The sequence below is a fragment of the Peromyscus maniculatus genome, chromosome 9 (assembly GCF_049852395.1).
Source record: "Peromyscus maniculatus bairdii isolate BWxNUB_F1_BW_parent chromosome 9, HU_Pman_BW_mat_3.1, whole genome shotgun sequence".
Classification (NCBI taxonomy): domain Eukaryota; kingdom Metazoa; phylum Chordata; class Mammalia; order Rodentia; family Cricetidae; genus Peromyscus; species Peromyscus maniculatus.
The window spans coordinates 10026809-10047668 of NC_134860.1; the positions used below are offsets into that span (position 1 = coordinate 10026809).

The window sequence follows — 20860 nt, forward strand, 5'->3', positions numbered from 1 at the left end:
GTATACATATGTGAAATACCAGACTGAACTCTAGAAGTCGGTACAATTAATATGTTAACTAAAAAATGGAAAGTAGTTTTAAAGACAGCTTGGTAAAGAAATCTTCAACAGTTCTTTAATTCTGCTCCAGAGCAGATTACCAGACCATAACTCTGTCATATATGAGAGTAGATTCCTTAGCCTTTCTTACTAAACGGCACACAGGATTTATTCTAGAATAAGGTTGACATCGCTGATCAGCCTTCCCTGCTCCACAGCTTGTGGATTAGGAAGTGGTTGGAAGAGATTAAAGTGTAAGGACTCGGGAAAAGGCAGAGAGAAGAGTTATGAACCTTCGAAGTGTGACTTTACAAAGGGACAGCTATTCAGGAGCTCAGGTGAGTGTTCTTTACCTAAACCTTGGCACTCTCCACTCCAGGATGTTTAAGAGACAAACCGTCCATGATGATGAATAGGGAGAAGTCAGTTACTAGTGACGCTGTAACCATCCTGGCACGAGCAGAGATCATCTATAAAGAAATCCTGTGCCCCTCCCTGTGGCAGTCAGACTATTGAGGCAGTTATTCTCCAGGCCTGGAATTTCCTTAAGAATTGCATGCTGGGAAAAGGAATAGACTGAAGCCTGGTGCTAGCCAGAGCAGGAACTTGTTCCTTAGGAAGAGATTTCACAGTTCTGAGTACTTGTCAGCCACTTTGTAGGGAAGGATGGGCAATGATGAGCAGGACCATATCTTGACTGACCAGGACTGCTTAGTGACATTTGCCTCTTGCTTTCTATTTAAACCTAAACTGCATGTCACTGAGAGGGTGTCACTGAATCTCTTTATTCCTCTTCCTAATGTGGCCACATTGAATACATCTCCCTTTTCTGCTTCGCACTATTATTTGTCTGTTTAATTGACTTATTGAACATGAGTGGCTAAGCCTAGCTCGTCCAGGCTTGTTAGGACCCAGGCGCCAATACCAACAGCTCTGGTAGCAATTTCTTGTCAAGCCATATCCAGAAGAAAAGATACATTTGAAGGTGTAGCTACTCATAACAAATTGATCCCGAGTGGAAAGCAAAGACTGATGGGCTCACAAAGGGGCTGAGTCGCTTCACTCCGGGGACCTGTGCTTCTTCCCATTCAGCTGGCCTCAGTGCCTTTGCACAGCTATTTGCGAGAGCACAGAAATGAGTGTTTGGACTTTGCTTCGGATTCATGAGAAGGTCTGGTCCTTGCTATGTTTCTCCACTATTGGTGCAACTCGGGTTTTGCCTTCCTTTTAGTTTGGGGTCCTGATGACTATCTTTGTCCAAGCTGTGTCAGTTCTGTTGGACTACCTGACCTCTTGTGCAATTTAGATGGCAGGGTGTTGATTTAGAAGCTCTTTTTGAGCATATTTGGAGTTCCCTCTAAGTATTTGGGAGTTGTGATGATTAATTTTGACTGTCAAGTTGATGGGATTTAGGATCTCCATGGAAACAAATCTCTGAGTATATCTGAAAGGATTGCCTACATTAGGTTAACCGAGTTGGACAAGACTTCCCTAAATATAGGTGGTATTATTCTATGGGCTGTGGTCCCACCCTGAGTCAAAAGGAGGAAGTAAACAGCACAGACATTTATTGCTTTCTGCTTCCTGGCTGTGGATGTGATGTGACCTTCCCCTCCAGGATGGGTTATGTCCCCTGGGACTAGGAGCCAAAATAAACCTCCACTTCATGAAGTTGCTTTTGACAGTCATTTCGTCATAGCAACAAGACAAGCAACCAACACAAGGATGAATTGTATGACATAGAAGCCTAAAATGGCCTTTGGGGCTTTGTTGAGCCATTGGGACAAGGTTGCTGAGGGGGTTTCTACTGTGATTTGTGTAACCATGGAAACTACTAAGTCTGTCTATCTTGGTACCCACCAGAGAGAATTCTAGATGAGTAGACTTTTGTAAACGCATGGTTTTGTTAAAGATTTCTTTCCATGCATGTTTCCATGCATATGTCTATGTGTGGATAAGTGCACCTGAGTGCAGGTGCTCTCCAAAGCCTGAGGCATTGGATTATCCTGCAGCTGGAGTTACAAGCACATATGAGCAACTGGACATAGGTACTGGGAACCTAAGTCACTGAGCCATCCTTCTAGCTGTTAGCCGCCACCGCCCAGCATTGGCACGTATAAACTGAAAGATGTGTATGATTTACACAAATGTGAGTATTTGGGACCATTAGTGAATAATATTAACATTAATATATAGAAGCTGTTGCCTGTTTGTTTGTTTTCCTTTTCTTTTGACAAAAAGATGAACTAATATTCGTGATTGGTCAGGAGAGCTGGCACAGCACATAAAGTATTTGCTATGCAAGCATGAAGACCCAAGTTCAGATCCCACGTCAGAGCTGGGCACGGGTGGTAGCCACCTGTAAACCCAGCACTCTAGACTAAAGACATGGGTTTGGGGGTGTGGTGGTTGGGGAAAAGTGGCATAATTAGCAAGATCTGGGTTCAGCAAGAGGCCCTATCTTGATAAATAAAGTGGAGAGCCATCAAAGAAGATATCAACTTCAGATCTACACACACACACACACATACACACACACACACACACACACACACACACACACACGTTTACTAATTGAAATGCTAATTTTAAATATTGATTGATTTTTCTGTCTGGTGGGTTGTATGTATATGTGTGTGTATGTTGTTTGTTTGTGCATGAATGGGGGCCAGAGTAGGATGTTGAGCATTCTGGTCTACCACTTTTCCTGTGTTCTCTTAAGACAAGAGTCTGACACTGAACTTGGCCAATCATTTTGTCTCTGCCCCCTATGGCACTGCATGCCCAAGGCTGGCTTTATGTATGGGTACTGGGGATTTGAACTCAGGTCTTCTTACCCATTAAATCATCTACCTGTCCCTGAAATGTTAATTCTCAACTTCCTTTGTGGTGTAATGGTTTGGGTCAGGCACTTTTAAATGATAATTCTAAATGTTAGTACTAAGGATTGAAACCTAAGCCCTTGCAGTCCTAAAAAAAATCAAGGCTCTCCCACTCACCCCCAATAGTCCCATTAAACAATGGTAATGTTGGAAGGAAGAAAAAGGGAATGTATTTTTATAGTCAATTGAGAAGAACAAATAAAGAGGCCCAGTGTCCCCTGTGATCATTAATATCGATAGCTAACTTGATGAGATTTGGAATCGTCATGGAGACCAGACTCTGGGCAAGCCTGTGAGGGGTTGTCCATATTAGGTTAGTTGAGATTAGAAGAAACACCATCAGCTGGCAGTGGTGGTGTACACCTTTAATCCCAGCACTTGGGAGGCACAAGCAGGTGGATCTCTTTGAGTTCATGGCCAGCCTGGTCTACAAACCAAGTTCCAGGACAGCCAGAGCTGTTACACAGAGAAAACCTGTCTGAAATACGCCCCCCCCTCCAAAAAAAAAGCAGGAAAAAACACCATCAGTTTGGGCAGCATCATTCCGTTCCATGGGCTGGCTTCTGGACTTCCTAAAAATGAATTCATTAGCTGAGCACGTGCATTCATCTCCTGCTGCTTCCTGACTGCGGATGCCATGTGATCAGTTGCCTCAAGTCCCTGCCACCATAACCTCTCCACCATAGGCTGTCCAAACAAACCCTTCCTCCCATCAGCTGCCTGCGCCAGGGCATTTTGTCACAGCAACAAAACAAGGAACTAATACAGAAAATTCGTAGCCAAGAAGTGGGGCTCTGTTGTGATAAACATGTCCACGTGGTTCCTTAGGCTTTAGGAACTGATTTGCAAGAGGAATGTGGGAAAGGTTGAACTTTTGAGCTAGAAAGGCCCTTGACTACTGTAAGCACTATTCAGTATCCGTGGACCATTCTAGTGGGAGCTCAGAAAGCAAGAATGCTGAGAGACCAGCAGACAGCAGAGGCCCAGTGCATGATGTTTTAGATGGGGAACAAGGACCCTATTGGGAACTGGACTGGAAGACATTTTGTGATATTCTGACAAAGAACCTGGTTGCATTCTGCAGGCGTCCAGAGTCTTGGAGCAAGGTTAGCTGGAAAGGTAAAAGGCCGTTTGCCAGAGGAAATTTCAAGACGGGATAGTATTTAGGCTGTGCCATGGTTAGGCCTGATCTTATCTGGATCTACAGCCTGTGAGACCACCTCACAGGAGAAACTGGAGCCCAGACAATGATTCAGCCATGGTGAGCAGGCCCATACCTGACCAGTACTGCTGACAATTATGCACATATAATCCTGTCAAGACCATAAGGACAGACTTGTGGAAACTGAGGGAACCACTGGGTCTCTTTTTGTCTCTTCCTGGTGTGGCTACATTGAGTACATCTCCCTTTTATGCTTTTCACAATTACTTGACACTGTAATTGGATGAGTTAACGCTGCCAGGGCCCAGGCTCTGACCCTAACTACTCCAGCAACATTCTGTTGTCAGCACTGTGAGAACTGTCTTTCTCAGGCATAACTTCCCTCCTTTGGCTTCAGCTTTTTCCTTTTCCCACTATGAGATTCCTGGGGAAATTTCAGTTTCCTGGGATTTGTTTTCTCAAGAGCATAAGAACCTAAAGGATAGGCATAGTGCCTCCCCACCCCCAACATCTTTGATCCTGCCACAGCAGTTATAAACACAACCAATATTAGGTTCAGATCTTCGGCACACTCTGATCTCATAGCAGGGTGAGGCATCAGAATCTTACTCAACATTTTAGAGATCTGAAGCCCCAAGAGGAAGACTGGGGAAGGGAGAAAGAGAAAACCAAATACTGAGAGCCTGTCGCTAGAGTGCGGATTTTAACCCAGTGGGGGAAAATACCACTAATTGTACAGAATAAAATCTCCCTAAGGGAATTAACCATATCCTTGATTGTCCCCAACCCCAGTCAGCCCTACATTTTATAGACCCAAGGCAGGACATTTAAGAGGCCAAGGTAAATTCAAGGATTCCTGAGTGCATTCAGAGAAGACTGAGAGCCAGCGATTCACCGCGACAGAACTGCGAACATTTCTCTGCAGTCCTGTCAGCCTATGTAGAGAAACAGACAGCTCTTCCGGTGAGGGTTCCATAAGATAAGGCTCCCCTAGGCATGTCGGGTAGACAGATGGAAGCTAAAGCAATCAGAAGTCCCTATGGTAACAAAGTAAGCTAACGAGGATGCTGAAGACAAGACTGGGCAGCAAGGACAGTGGCAGAGAACAAAGAGATGGGGGCAAACTCCACATGGAGGCAAATCATTTTGTCCTATAAGACTGAGAATGGAGGCCATGCCTGCTGGGAAACCAGGTAGGCCGCCTGCAGATCTCCCTCTGTTCCCCCAGGCCCAACCCCCAATCTCATCCCCAGCTCGGCAGCAGAACACCTTGGATAGCCTTCCCTGCTCCCCTGTTCCCATCTCCTGTGAATCCTATGGATTTCCCCCTTCTAGGCCCCCTCCCCCCAAAATCTTTGCTTTATCCCAGCCTCCAAAACCAGCAGGAGCCACCCTGATAACTCCAAGGGCCATTCCCACCAGAGCAACAAGTTTGTTGACATCGGGTCCACACCTCTCCTTCTGCTCCTTCAGTTCCAGTCCCCCAGTTTCATCCCCAGGTCTGTAGCAGAAAACCTGCTGAGGTCTTCCTTTCCTCTCTGATCCCATCCCCAACAGATCACAAAGGTCTTCTTCTCCAACCTTCCTTCCCCCAACTCAACCCAGTTTCCCAGCCTCCAACATCAGCAGGCATTTCTGTGAACAGTCCAGCAGAGAATGCCAGGGAAACAGGAAAGCCAGCTGGAGACCTTCACCAGCCCCTCCTCCCCTCCACACCCAATGCGCAATCTCTAGCTTGGTCTCATCTCTAGCTCTACATCAGAACATCTGCGGCAGCCTTCCTTCCTCCTCCGTCCACATATCCCCTCTTGTTGCTTTATCCCAGCCCCCAACTGCAACAGGCATTCCCTGCTAACCCACAGACCACTCCTGCCCAGAAAGCAGGTAAGCTTTCTATAGATCTTACCCCCTATTTCTGGTCCTCTAGATCTAAGCCTCCCAGTCTCATCCCCAGCTTCACCTTCTATGGTGACCTCTCTTCACCGTCTCCCCACATTCCAAGTGATGAAATAAGCAGATCCTGATTGAAAACTCTGTTCTCCTCCCTCCTATGAACCCCTTTAAACACCCAGCCTATCCCCATTCCTAAGTGTCAACTCCCCATATGCAGAACTATTTCTTACCAGGCAACACACAGCCATCAGACTCTTGGAAAATCCAGAGAGGAAACAGAAACCAAGGAACAAAATACTTCCCTAACAAACACAAATTCAGAAATTAGCACCTAGACCTCTAATCATCCCAATCCCAGATGCCCAGATGCCAGTGTAAAAATGCAATAGAAAAAAACCCAGCCAGGGTAACTATAGCTTAAATATCCTACCATAACAGACAAAACAAAACAGTCAAACAAAAAATCTGAAGAGACCTCATACTAGCAACTTAACAGAACACCCTAAAGCTCTGGAATGAAAAGAAGCAATCGCACCAATCACACCCAAGAGAGTAGATGTCAAGAAATAATCAAACTGGGGGCTGAAATCAATAAAACAAGAAGAGAACACTACAAAGAATCAATGAAACAAAGAGTTGGTTCTTTGAGAAAACAAAACAACAACAAAAAAAAGATAGACAAACCCTTATCCAAAGTAAAAGGCAGAGAGAGAGAGAGAATATCCAAATTAACAAAATCAGAAATGAAAAGGGGGACAGAGCAACAGACAGGAAATCGAAAGAATCATAAGAACCTGTACTCCACAAAATTGGAAAATCTAAAAGAAATGGATAGTTTCCTCCATATGTATCACTTACTAAAGTTAAATCAAGACCAGACTAGCAATTTAAATAGACCTATAACCCTTAGTGAAACAGAAACAGTTGTTAAAGCTCTCCCAACCTAAAAAAGCCCAGGGCCAGATGGTTTTAGCGTAGAATTCTACCAGACTTTCAAAGAAGAGTTAATGCCAATACTCCTCAAATTATTCCACAAAATGGAAACAGAAAGAACATTGCCAAATTCATTTTACAAGGCCACAGTTATCCTGATATCCAAACCACATAAAGAGCCAAGAAAGAAAGAGACTTACAGACCAATTTCCTTTCTGAACATAGATGGAAAAATTCTCAATAATACTTGCAAACTGAATCCAAGAACACATTAAAAAGATCATCTGCCATTATCAAGTAGGCTTCATTCTGGAGATGCAGTGATGGTTCAATATACAAAAATCAATAAATGTACATCATATAATCAAGCTGAAAGAAAAAAACCACATTATCATCTAATTAGATGCAGAAAAGGAGTTTGACAAAATCCAAGACCCCTTCATGATAAAAGGAGAGATTAGGGATACAAAGGACATACCTAAACATAATAAAGGCAAACTACGGCAAGCCTATAGTCAACAGAAAATTAAATGATGAGAAACTCAAAGCAATTCCACTAAAATCAGGAACATGACAAGGTTGTCCACTTTATGTATTCAATATAGTACTTGACGTCTTAGCTAGAGCAATAATCAAACTGAAGGAGATCAAGGGGAAACAAATTGGAAAAGAAGAAGTCAAAGTATCTTTATTTGCAGATGATATGATATTATACACAAGTGACCCTAAAAATTCTACCAGGGAACTCCTACCACTGATAAACACTTTCAGTAAAGTAGCTGGATACAAAATGAACTCACAAAACTCAGTAGCCCTCCTACATACAAATGACAAAGGGACTGAGAAAGAAATCAGAGGCTTTTCTCTGCCCCTCCCCGTTACACAGTCCTCCCCAAACTATCACTCAGAGGCTTATATTAATTATAAATACTTGGCTGATGGCACAGGTTTATTACTAGCTAGCTCTTATATTTAAATTAACCTAGATGTCTTATGTATGTTTTGCTATGTGGGTTGTGACGTGTTAGCTCATTTTCTACATCCCTTGCTCCCTTGGCTGCTGACTGGCCTCTGCCCCAACTCGGCCCTTCTTCATCTTTGTCTTCAGTTTGCTTATACCGCCTGACCTTATTCTGCCTCGCCATTGACCAAACAGCTTTATTTATCAACTAATGAGAGTAACACATATTCACAGTACACAGAAAGACCATCCCACAGCAAATAATACCTTTCACAATAGGTCAATATAATTATATTTAATATATATAAAATGAATATAATATAAATAATATTTATATAATAAAATATCTCAGGGTAACTCTAAACAAGCAAGTAAAAGAGTTGTATAATAAAAATTCAAATCTCTGAATAAAGAAATTTAAGAAGATGTGAGAAGATGGATCAATAGGAGTAACATAGTAAAAATGATCATCCTATCAAATGCAATCTATAGATTCAATGCAGTCCACATCAAAATTCCAGCACAATTCTTCCCAGTCCTTGAAAAGATAATTCTCAACTTCATATGGGAAAACAAAAAATCCAGGACAGCTAAAACAATCCTGAACAATAAAAGTACTGCTGGAAGTCTTACTATTTCCAATTTCAAGTTTTACTACAGAACTATAGTAATAAAAATCACATGATATTGACATAAAAACACATAGTGATTAATGGAATTGAATTGAAGACCCAGACTAAATTCACACACATATGAACACCAGATTTTTGATGAAGAAACCAGAAATAAACACTGGGGAAAAAAGAAAGCATCTTCAACAAATGGTGCTGGTCAAGCAGAATGTTGGCATGTAGAAGAATGCAAATAGATCCATATCTATCACCCTGCACAATATTCAAGTCCAGATGGATCAAAGACCTCAACATAAAACCAGATACATTGAACCTGATAGAAGAGAAAATAAGGAATAGCCTTGAACTCACTGTCACAGAAGGCTTCTTGAAGAGAACACTAGTAGCATAGGCACTAAGATCAACAATAAATAAATGGTACCTCATTAAACTGAAAAGCTTCAACAAGGTAAAGGACACCATCATTCAGACAAAGTGGCAGCCTACAGAATGAGAAAGGATTTTTACCAATTCCATGTCTGATAGAGGACTAATAGCCAAAATATATAAAGAACTCAAGAAACTAAATATCAAAAAAACAAATAGTCCAAAATGGGGTACAGATCTCAACAGAGAATTCTCAATAGAGGAAACTTAAATCGCTAAGAAATACTTAAAGAAATGTTCAACATCCTTTGCCACTAAGGAAATGCAAATCAAACTACTTTGAGATTCCATCTTACACTTGTCAGAATGGCTAACATCAACAACAAAAGTGACAGTTCATGCTGGCAAGGATGTGGAACAAAGGGAACACTTGCCATTTCCGGTGGAGTGCTAACTTGTAAAGCCACTATGGAAATCAATATGGCAGTTCCTCAGAAAGATTGGAATTGATCTACTTCAAGATCCAGCTATTCCACTTTTGGGCATAGATCCAAAGAACACTTCATTCTACCACAAGGACACTTGCTCAACCATGTTCAATGTGACTCTATTCATAATAACCAGAAACTGAAAACAACCTAGATGTCACTCAATAGAAGAATGGATAAAGAAAATGTGGCACATTTACACAATGGCCTACTACTCAGCTGTTGAAAAAAGAATGACATCATGAAATTTGCAGGCAAACTTATAAAACTAGAAAAAAAAATCATCCTGAGTGAGGTAACCCACACCCAAAAATATAAATATGGTATGTATTCACTTATATGTAGATATTAGCGGTTAAATAAATGTTAATCAACCTAGAATCCATAGAACCAGAGAGGCTATGTATAGAGGAAGGGACTAGTGGAGGACACATGATCTCCCTGGGAGGGGGAAATAGAAAAGATTTTGTGTGTGTGGACTTGGGGTGTGTGGGGATGGGAACTAGAGGATCATCAGGTGGGGAGGGGAGAGGAGATAGGGCTGAGGGGGGGATATGGGGAGAGACAGCTGGAACTGAGGGGCATTTGAGGGATGACAGGAAACCTAATACAGTAGAAACTTTACGAAATATATGAAGGTTATCCTAATGAGGTTACCTGAAAATGGGGGATGCAGAATCCCAACTTTCCAGCTCTTGTTGCCAAAGGAGGCTTCCAGTACCAGGAGTGGGTTGTATTCAATTGATTTGGTGGTCAAGGGAGTCCCATGAAAATACCCAAACAACCCAGGGTGTTGCTAAGACAATGGGTTGTTCTCCACAAACTGACAGCGGAGGACCCATTGCTAAGAACTACACCCACACAACCCATGGAACACAGAGAGAAGTCGGGCTGGTGCCTACAGAGAGCTTTCACCCCTGTGTTTAGTGTTTTTGGTGTGGGAGCATACTCTGCAGGCTACCAAAAGAGAAACATAAATACCAACCCAGCCACAAAACCTTTGACTTATAATCTGTCTTGCCTGCAAGACATGCTAGGGAAACGGTGACACAGAACTTGTAGGAGTAACCAACCAATGTCTGATATACTTAAGGCCCACTCCTTGAGACAAAACCCATACCCAACACTGCTTAGGTGACCAAAAACCTGAGACTAGATAGCCCAGAGAAAAACCAAATACTACTGATCTAAAAAGAATTATCAATAAAATGACTCCTGATGGCATCCTGCTTTACTCAGAAGCTTCCTCCTATAGCAGATGGGAACAAATGTAGAAACCCACAACCAGACTTTAGGTGGAGAGTGAGTTCTTGGAAGACACAGCTCAGGGTCCTTGTGGGGTGCCTTGACAGCCACTTATTCCTGGCTGTGTGTTTCCTGTTTATCTTGAAGTAACTAGCCACCACTACACACTCCTGCTGTCATTATGCCTCATCATGGGCTCTGAATCAATAGAGTCATGGAGACGAAAATCTCCAAACCAAATCAATAGAGTCATTAGAGACGAAAATCTCCAAACCAAAGCAAATCCTTCTTCCTCTAGGTCATGACTGTTGAAAAGTACCTAGCAAATGGTGCTTGCTTAGTTTACTGCTCTATGCTATCAGCTTAAAATTCTTACAGATTCATCTTTGGACTAGAGCTTTGTAAATGAAGTCTGTTTACTTTGTGAGTGACGTGGACAAGCCAGGCAGCAGCGTGTATACCCCTGGAGTTAGACCTGTAAGCATTCTCAGATGCCCTGGGACACATTATTTCCCCGCTGGGGAATCTGGGACACTGCGAGACCCTGAAAAGTCAATCAGATCCAGAGTGCGAACCTATATTGATATTGGCTGGGGCAGCAGTAGTGGGAGCCGTGATGTGGATAGTGGCTTCGATCAAGGAAAACGTGTGGTGAAACCTGGTGGGAGGTATCTTCCAGTGGATCTCCAGAATCCATTCTGGTGGATATCCAGAATAGAAACTGCTCATACTCCGGCAATGTGGTGGTCCACATTAATAAATACCCATGATGATTAATTTATAAAGAGAAAAGCGTTTGTTTTGGCTCATAATTCTGGAAGTTCTGGTCCATGTCAGATTTTCAGCCAGTCGTGCAGCAACATCTGATGGGAGCATCGGAGAGCAAATCCACTCGTTGGCAAAGGGTGTGGAAGCTATATGGGAGAGTGTGGCTTCATGGGCAAAGAACGTGGCATTATTGAATCAAGCTGCCCTTTGGCCTGAGGGCCAGCCGGCAGATGGAGCAGTGAGCGCTGGCTGGGGAGCTGTCCACAGGCTGCAAGCAGAATGGTTGTGTCTAGTGACTGGGCCAGCACTGAGGGTGGGGAGGTGTGCAGCAGCCTGGACCTCACAGGCATCCTCCACCCCCCTACCCCCTGTCCTAGTGATCACCCTGACTCAGCAACAGCAGGATATCTGAGATGAGTCTTAGTGATGGTCCAGTATTTCTGATACTTCAGAAACCAGAAACCTTGAACCGGACCAATGACTTGTTGCAATGAGTGTTTGTATGTAAAGCTGTTTGGGGAAAAACAAACAAACAAACAAAGTGATGTGATGGGAGAGGTGGAATGGAGGAATGGATCAGTGCATGTGCAGGGGAGAGAGGAGGAACTAGAGATTCAACAGCAGTGATAGGTGTGGGAGAAGGTGGCGGTGGAAAGGAGAACATGTCGTTGCCAAGCAAGGCTGGCAGGGTGGTGTACAGCAGCCTGGAGCTGGAACAGGCTCTGTGCCTGCACACACTGCCCAGTGGCACAATCGCTCTGGCTCTGGGCAAAGACATGATGTTCAGGATGGAGAATGGTTCATATTTTGATTGGACTTACTTGAAAGACCTCCCAGGTCTGTGCTGCCTCTGAAGTCCATGTTGATATCTTTGTTTTATGCAACATCTGGGGGATGTGTTAGAGTCTGTGGTCTGTGCTGCCACCCCAGGCCATGTTGATGCCTGAGGTCCATGTGCATGTTCCTGGTCTGTGCTGCCACTGGAGGTCATGTTGATGTCTGTGGCCTGTTCTGTTTTCAAGGGCCATGTTGGTACCCATGGTCATGCTGAAACCAGGGCCATGTTGATGTCTGGGGCCTGTGTTACCACTGAAGGCCATGTTGATGTCTATAGCCTGTGCTTCTGCCGATGGCCATAATGGTGTCTGTGGTCTGTGCTAGGGCCGAGGACCATGTTGACATCCAAGATCTGTACTGCTTTCAGAGACCTTGGTGCTTAGGTCCATGGCCCATTTGGATGCCAGAGGCCATGTGGATATCCATGGTCCCTGCTGTTACCAGAAACCATGTGGAAGTCCGTGATCGATGCTAATGCTGACTGTAAAGGGCAAGGAAGCTTCTTTTGCAGTGGTTTTGATGACTGCAGACTCACAGTTGAGAATGAGAGACATAGAAGACTTCTGTGAAAACCTCCGCCCTCCTACCCCCCAATAACAGTTTAGGCAGGAAGTCATTGAAAGACTCTTGAAAGATTGTGATAGGCGTGTTGAAGTGTAGCTCTTTACAGTTGATGGCTTCCTGTGGGGCTGAAGGGTGGAAAGGACTCAGCTTTCTTTGAGGGGTTGGCCACTGGGAGTTTGACCATGTTCCAGTGAGTATATGGACATCAAAAATTGGACCTGGTATTTTTTTACCTTTCCTTCTTCCTTTTGGGGAGGTCACAAGGGTTGGGGGTGGACCTGGGAGGACTTGGAAGTGAATGTGATCAGGGTGCATTATGTGGAACTCCCAAATAATCAATAAAATATTAAGTTGGAAGAAAGGACTTTTAGCAGGGTCTATGCATTATATATTTGTATCAGCAGATATTCTCAGAGGAAAGAGCCTCTCTTGAAGGTGGACTTAGTAAAGAGCTATTTCCACAGATGTGAACAACATTCAAGGAGACCAGCACATGGCAAAGTAGCATTCTGGCACTGAAGGCGGAAGGGGAGGTATTATTTCTAGCACCTCTGAGGGAAGGAAAGACCTATGGCAGGAGACATGGTCTGTAGTAGCACACAGATGGCCCTTGCTTGGTACGAGGTCAGGAGAGAGCAGGAGTCTTAGCGTCCTAACCTTCTGAGCTTGCCTCTGTGTCATGGTTGGGGATGAAGTCACAAGAAGGGGATCAGAGCCTGCAGGTGTGGTCTTGTATTAGTACTGCAGATGAGAGGGTAGGGCACAGATCTACAGCGGCCAATAAAGAATATGCGGCTCCAGGTATTTGTACCATGAGATGTACATATGTAATCACTATCTATAATAGCTATGATAGCTAATGTATGAGATACAGCCTATGTTCTGTTCAGGCATGGAAACACTTCAAAGGATTCTATAATGTCTATGCCATGTACATATGCATATATGTATTCATGCACTGTGTGATATATATATACAATATTCTACATATGTTTATGTAATGTGTACATATATGTACAATGTGCATATGTGCATATTTATGTGTGTATATGTATAGTAGGAAAAAAAGCAAAATTAACTTTGGGAAGTAGAGAAAACTAACAACTGGGTTAGTCAGACCTTCCGACTCATGACAAACCCGGAGGAAAGCAAAGGAGGTAGAATCTTGCTGTTTTTGAGGTTTTTAGCTAATGGCCCGAGCCCTGTCCTTTCAGGTCCAAGGTGAGGCTGAACAGGAGGGAGGCGAGGGGAAACAAGGATGACTGTGCTAGTGGCCTTTCTCTCTTTTTTTTCTCTTATTCCACTCGGAGCCTCAGTCTGTAGGATGGTGTCATCCATTCAAGATGGGGCTCCCTCCCTTAAGGACACACATGTCCCAAGATTCCAAAGTCCCATCCCTTCCTAGCAACGTCCACACACACACTCAGAGGTAAGCGCTAGTGATCTAGGTGACTCTCAGTCCCATCCAGTTGATGATCAAGATTGGCCATCACAATGACACAAAGGTCACCACAGTTAACTGACTGTCCTCACATTCCTGCTTTTTCAAAACCCTCTGAATAGAAAACTAGGTAGGAAAAGAGTACTTTCTGGCTTGCCTGGATTCTTCCCCAATGGCAGGTGGGAAATACTAGAGGCCTGAGTTCTTACAGGCGAGAGAAGTTGTTGGTTCTGCATATACATGTTTGCGTGTCCTCGCATGCATGGGCATGATATATGTATGTATATGTAATTTTGTGTGCACATGTTTGCATGAAGGTGTGTGTGTGTGTGTGTGTGTGTGTGTGTGTGTGTGTGTGGTATATGCATGTCTATGTGATTTTGTGTGCACATATTTGCATGCAGATATGCTGTGTCTTGTCTGAGTGCTGTGTGTGTAGAGATCAATGTTGGATGTCTTCTTCAATTGATCCCCACCTTAATTTTTGAAACAGTCTTTCCATGACTCTGAAGCTCACAGATTCAGCTAGGCCAGCTGTCCAGAGAGCTCTAGGGACCCTCCATCTCCATCTCCACCTCTCCAGGGCTGAGACTTCAGGCATGTGATGATGTGTCCAGCTTTATCCCCCCACATATGTCCTGAGATTCCAAATTCCCATCCTCGTGCTTGTGTGGAAAGTAACTTACTGAATGAGCCATCTCTGTAGCCCAGATGTTGAAGACTTCCAAATGAATAGTATGAATGATACCCTGTAATTTCAAATGTTCCCTGGAGTCTTCAGCAGACTTTCTCCTTTCTATCCTAGAACAACTCTGGGATCCCCAAATGCTTTTACTATTACAGCTCCAGGTAGAAGATGTACATGCTGTTAAGCTTGCATGCAAAATGTTACCAATAGGCTTATGCATTTGAACATCTGGTGACCAGCTGGTGCCACTATTTTGGGATGCTATGGGACCTTTAGGAGATGGAGCCTGACTAGTGGAGGTGGGGCACTGGGGACAGTCTTTTAAGCCTGGCCGTGATTCCTTTGCCATTGCCCACTTCCTGACCTGATTGCCACATAAGCAGCTGCACCCCATGTTCATGCCACCATAGAATCACTCTGAAATGCTTCTGGAGCTGTCAATCAAAAGAAAACAAAGTTCCTGAAAGAAGCTGCTGTTGTGTATTTTGTCACATCATCGAGAAAAGCAACTATAAGACATGCTAAGTGTTCAGCCTTAGGGGTAAGTGGTCTTGTTCTCTCCCAATTTCTTACTGAGTTGAGAGACAGAGGGTGAGAAAGGCATCCCACTAGAGTCAGACACTTAAGATGAGTGGCCCAGTCAGTGTCTTCCAGCTCACTAGTGGCTCTCTAGTGGGCTGAAATAGTCTTCAACAGTTAAGTAGTCAGTTCTTCCATACCCACCCAGCTTTCCAGTCATCCTGGTTGGGGTTTTCAGGATCCTGAAAGCACAGACCAGAAAGAGAAATTAGAATGGAACCTTCAGACCTGTAGCAGTGCACATTGTCTGCGCACCAGGAATAAGGATTTTGCCCTTAGATGGGGACGGAGGTACCAAGGTTGGGTATCCCGGTTGTCATGGATCCTGACACTGTGACTGGAGAAGATAATCTGGCAAAAGGTCAGTTTTCCTTGGCCCTGGATTGAAGTTGTAAGTTGTGTGCCAGTGTGGCGTCTGTGTCTAATTAATACATGTCCTCCACACTCTTTAAATCATCCACCGTGTCTTGTAGATAGAATCTGCAGGAAACTTTAACAACCTAACTCAGCCAAAACTGATAGTGGCCCAGACCTTTTAGGGATAGAAATTTGGTTCATTCCAACAGATAAAGAGAAATCGCCTTTTCTCTCAGGCAAAAACTGTTGAACTGAGACATTAGTCTTTTGCCCCTGGGCTGGGGTTTAACCCATTGGCTTTCCTGATTCTCTGGCATTTGAACTCAGACAGGAATTGTATCTTCTGCTAGAGTGGGGTTTCGGCTTGCAGATTATGGGATTTAACATGGAGTAATTCCATATCTACTGAATACAATTATAGTCTGTGTGTATATGTACGTGCATATGCTTTCTCCAGAAAACCTTGTTAACTGGAGGTTGGTTTTAGTGTTGGGTCTCTGTTTGATGTCATACTTTCAAGGACACTGCACAATTATGAATAAACATAATTGAGGTCTTGAGAGTGAAGCAGTTGAAAATTTTAAAAACATACAAATTCGAACATGTCAGTATTGAAGCAAGCGCCTTTCCCTGTGTTTTAATTTGACCTAGAGAGCTGTCTGTAGAAGCCCGCTTGTGAGTGCAAGCATCTCTGGAGAAAAGACGGAGGTGGCCGTGATGTTAGGCAGCCCAGCACCAGCTGTGTGACTGTGTTCTACCACCAACAGCCACATGACCAGAGAAGTTCGCTTTCTCCCTCCGGGACTGTTTCCAGCTGTGCATAGCTGGGATGAACAGATTGCTAAGTGCAAAGTGAATAGGGACTTGCTGAGGGCCTGCCTGTCCTTAGCTTTGCCTCAGAGACAAAGGCTCAAAAGGTACGAGGCAGTGCCTGAAAATCCGAACTTTATCAAGGCCCTGGTTGAGGTGGATGCATGGAGAAATTGGGAAGAAACAAAACAGATGCATTTTCTAATAGGGAGTGTCAATAAAAGTAACTTTAAGTGGGAAAAAATAAATTTTATACAACATTGTGTATTTTTTTAGACAATATGATACAAAAATACAAGGAAAAATATTACCCATTTTTCCTCCCCAAAGCAACCATTTTACATTTTTGTGACTCATCTAAATAAAGAATATGTATTCATATGCTTATTTCTCAGTTTTTTCACTTTAAAAAGTGTATGGAGGTTTTGCCTGTGTGTATGTCTGTGCACTGTGTGGTGTATGCAGTGCCCTCAGAGGCCAGAGGAAGGCATTGTGTGCCCCTGGAACTGGAGTTGCATGGTGGTGAATCGCCATGCGGTTGATGGAAATAGAACCTGGGTCTGTCCTCTGGAGGAGCAGCCAGTTCTCTTAACCACTGCACCATCTCTAGTCCCCTCAAACTTGATTTTTGTATCTATCTATCTATTTTTAAGAAAATGAATCTTATTGTGCTGCGCAACACCTTTAAAAACATTTTCTCAGCAGCTGCTAAGTTCCCTGAGACCCAGATCTGATGCTCTTCTCTGCATAGCTAAGCATTTAGTTTTCTTCTGTGTGCAAGCCACACTCTGTTTACAGACCCACTATTGACAGGTACAAAGACATACTGCGATAATTTTACATGTTATTAAAAAATTAAATAAACTACAGTAAGCATTCTTTTTCAGATCCTTGCATTGGTTTTTGCCAGTGTACCCATGGAGTTACTTCTGAGGGGTTGGGTTTGCAAATGAGGTGTGCACTTGGCTTTCCTTAAAGGGAGGGACCTTGATCTATCATCTTACTACTGCAGATGAGAAGAATACATTCATTCACTGGTCCCATCAGCTGCATTAAAAAATGTATTGAATGCTTTTGATCAAGAAATACCTTGTATTTTTCCTTTCAGAAATAGTTCTCAGTTTGACACTGCTAATTCTGAAAGGGCTTGAAAGATTTCTTCTTTCACAGCTACCTCTAGAGAGCTAAGATCCCTCTCTCACTCCTCCTGTCTCAGCTCAGTCCTCCCTGAGTTCGGGCCCCAGAGCCTGGGGACAGGGATGAGAGGGACATTCCTCTTGCCTTTCCACCAGTAGCTCCAAGTTCTTGGGCCTGGATAGGATCGTCTATGCTTCTGGGTGACCCTGGGTGCAGGTCAGAAGCCCAACTGTTCATGGGCATGGAGGACCGGGGAAATGACGAAATCAAGCTGTGGCTCTTGAGATGTGTCCCCCTGTCCCCCCTCCTCCTTGTGGGGATCTTTCTTTTATTGGACCAGGCGATAAAGCAACGTCATGGTAAAAGCCTTCCTGAGCCGGCTCCCACAGCCTTCAGTCCTTCAGAGGCACCTAATCCGGTTGAGCTCTTACTGTTCCCTGGGCCCCCTGGCCTTGAGAAGACTGCTGGGTGACTCTGCCTGTCACCCGGTAGAGAGGAGAGTGGCAGGAAAGCGGCTGGGCCTTGTTGACTTACTCACTGGGCAGCCAGTGCTTAGTGACAAACAGTAAACAAAGGCTGTGGCTGTTCCTTCTGGAGAGAGACTTGCCGGCCATCGACACTGTGTATTGCTGGGAAGTTTTTGCTAAGTTGAAGGCCTAGACCAGTTTGCAGAGACATCTGGATGCAGCCCGTGAAGAAGGACACAGGTACCGCTGGGCACGGCTCTTTTCTCCTATAAATCTGAAGCAGGGGAAGTGTGAATTTATGGCAGAGGTGGTTGGGGGAATTGGGGCGATACATCCGGGCCCAGGCCTGCATTAGTGATTCTGGGGGCATTATTTACTCCAGGCCTCTGCTAGGGCCTGGTAATAGGGCATTTGTTTTCTAAGCAGAAAGGAAGGACTGAGAAAAGAAGACATGAACTGGAGTCAGGTTCTTCCTTCTTTGAGTTACTGCCTTGCTGCTTGGCCTGTCTGCAAATTGAAACAATGTTAAGTTTCCCAAGACTCAGTTTCCACATCTGCAAAGTAAGGACAACAGCAGCCACATTACAGCATTTAGTGTGTGCCCTCCCAGTAAGCAAGGGCATTTCTGTTTCCCAGAAGTGACTGTTTCGGTTCTTGCTTAAAAACATACCTCTTTCACCTTCATGTTCATTGAGGAGAGTTTGGGTTGGCAGGAGCCAGAACAGTAGACCTGAGTGACAGCTTAAAGTGATAATATAACTTAGTTAATTAGAGGTTTCTATACTTTTTTTGGGGGGGGGGTAATGGATGTTTTTAACAGTCAGCTACCAAAACTCCTGGCATTTTGGGCGGCGGAGATAGATGACTCACTTGGTTTGGTGCTTATACACGCATGAGCCCAAGTTTGGATTCACTCTACCACCCTAAGAAGCCAAGCATGGCAGGCAGCGTGTACCTACAATCCCAGCTAGAGGCAGGCACAAACAGTTGGATCCTTAAGGCTTGCTGGCCAGCCAGTCTGGCTGAATCGGCCATCTCTAGGTTCAATGAGAGACTCCGTGTAAGACACAAAGATGGAGAGCAGTAGACATCCGACACAGGCCTCTAGCCTCTACCTGCATGCATACACAAGTGTATGTGTGCACACACGCGCGTGTACACACATAATCCTTCCTGGGGATAGAATGATTGGCTTCTACTGGCTCTTCAGGTTCCAAGGGACTTTTCCAAAGGTAGAAGACAGTGATGAGAAAGTGATGAATGGGGACAGGGAGGGGATATGCAAGGGGAGATTCCGAATAACCTCTCTCTTTTAGGTCAATGATGTACCTCACCGAACAGCTGGATTCTTTGAAAAGCACACGACAAAAAGATGATTCTGACATTAAAAGCAACCCAGGTGCTGAGACATGAAATCCTCTTAATTAGGAAGCCAAGGCAGGGGGATTGTGCATTTCAGGCCAGTCTGAATGGCAGAATGAGAACCCCTGTCAAAACAAAGAAAACCCAACAACAGCAACAACAAAAACAGGAAACACAAAAATAACAAGAAGAAATTAAATAGTAGAGGAAGTTGGTGGCTATTCTCTTGAGGAGAACTGACTGACCTTTACCCCACCGGCAGATCCCTGGTAGGGGTAGGGAGAGGAGAGTTGAGACCAGCAAATCCCTGATAGGGGTAGGGAGAGGAGAGCTGAGAGCATCTCTGAATTCTCCTCCTCTAGACCTCTGAGTCTGCCATACCATGCCTAGGACACATTACTTTCATGAACTGAAATACGTAGTCTCACAGGATTTCCCTCTGCTAATTAGTCTGCATTCTTTCATCTTTATTGCTGGCTTTGCCCTCCTTTAAAAATGAAGATATTACACCTTCCTAAAATGTGTACTATATACCCAAAGCATATGTGCAAAGTGGTACGGACCGTCCTGGAGAGTCCAGGGCACTCCCTTGCCCTTCCTGCCCCCCCATCAGCTGTACGTCTTCATTTATGGTTACAGGAGCCGCAAAGTGGTCTGGTAGGCTAATGGAGTCTGGTCAGGCTCCCGGTCTGCACGACAGCGTGTGTGGAAAAAGCTTTGAAGACTTCTCCTCTCCTCCCAGGTCTCTAGTCTCTGACCCTTTCAGCCACTCTCTCACCACATCATCTCCTTTTCTGCAGATCCATTCTAACCTCTGATGCTCAGGGTCATATAAGCCCTCTTGATATTAGAAAGTTTGACTTGACTTCCGTCCTAAGTTCCTTGTCTGATGAATCCTGTAAATTTCCCTCTTCTGACCTAAGAAAACAGTTTCCCAGGTTCTACAGACCACTGACTAGTCCTGGTTGTGAGTCTCCTTGAATACAGTAGAGCAATCCTACCTCCAAATTCCAACTGGCTGCAGCTGGCTCTTCCTGGCTGGAACAGGTTCTTTCAAGCTCACCACTGGGACTCAGAGATGTGCCACCATGAACATTTAATATGCAGATGAATCACTAGACAGTTATGATTCAGGTTCTGAGTAGCAGGTCTGGGACACCTAGCATCTGAATTTCTAGCAAACATCACATGATGCCACTGTGGCTGCTCTGAGATGAAGGGACAAGGACATGCATTCTGTGGGGCCCAA

General features: G+C 44.2%; 1 protein-coding gene across 1 annotated transcript in view; it reads left to right on the forward strand.

The window, feature by feature from the left end:
- The first annotated feature begins 18356 nt into the window (after positions 1-18356).
- Frmpd2 (FERM and PDZ domain containing 2) overlaps positions 18357-20860 on the forward strand; it is a 121272-nt gene continuing 118768 nt past the window's right edge. The window contains exon 1 of the mRNA XM_076544369.1: positions 18357-18489. Coding sequence (XP_076400484.1) covers positions 18465-18489 — 25 coding nt within the window. The 5' untranslated portion in view covers positions 18357-18464. The remainder of the gene's footprint in view (positions 18490-20860) is intronic.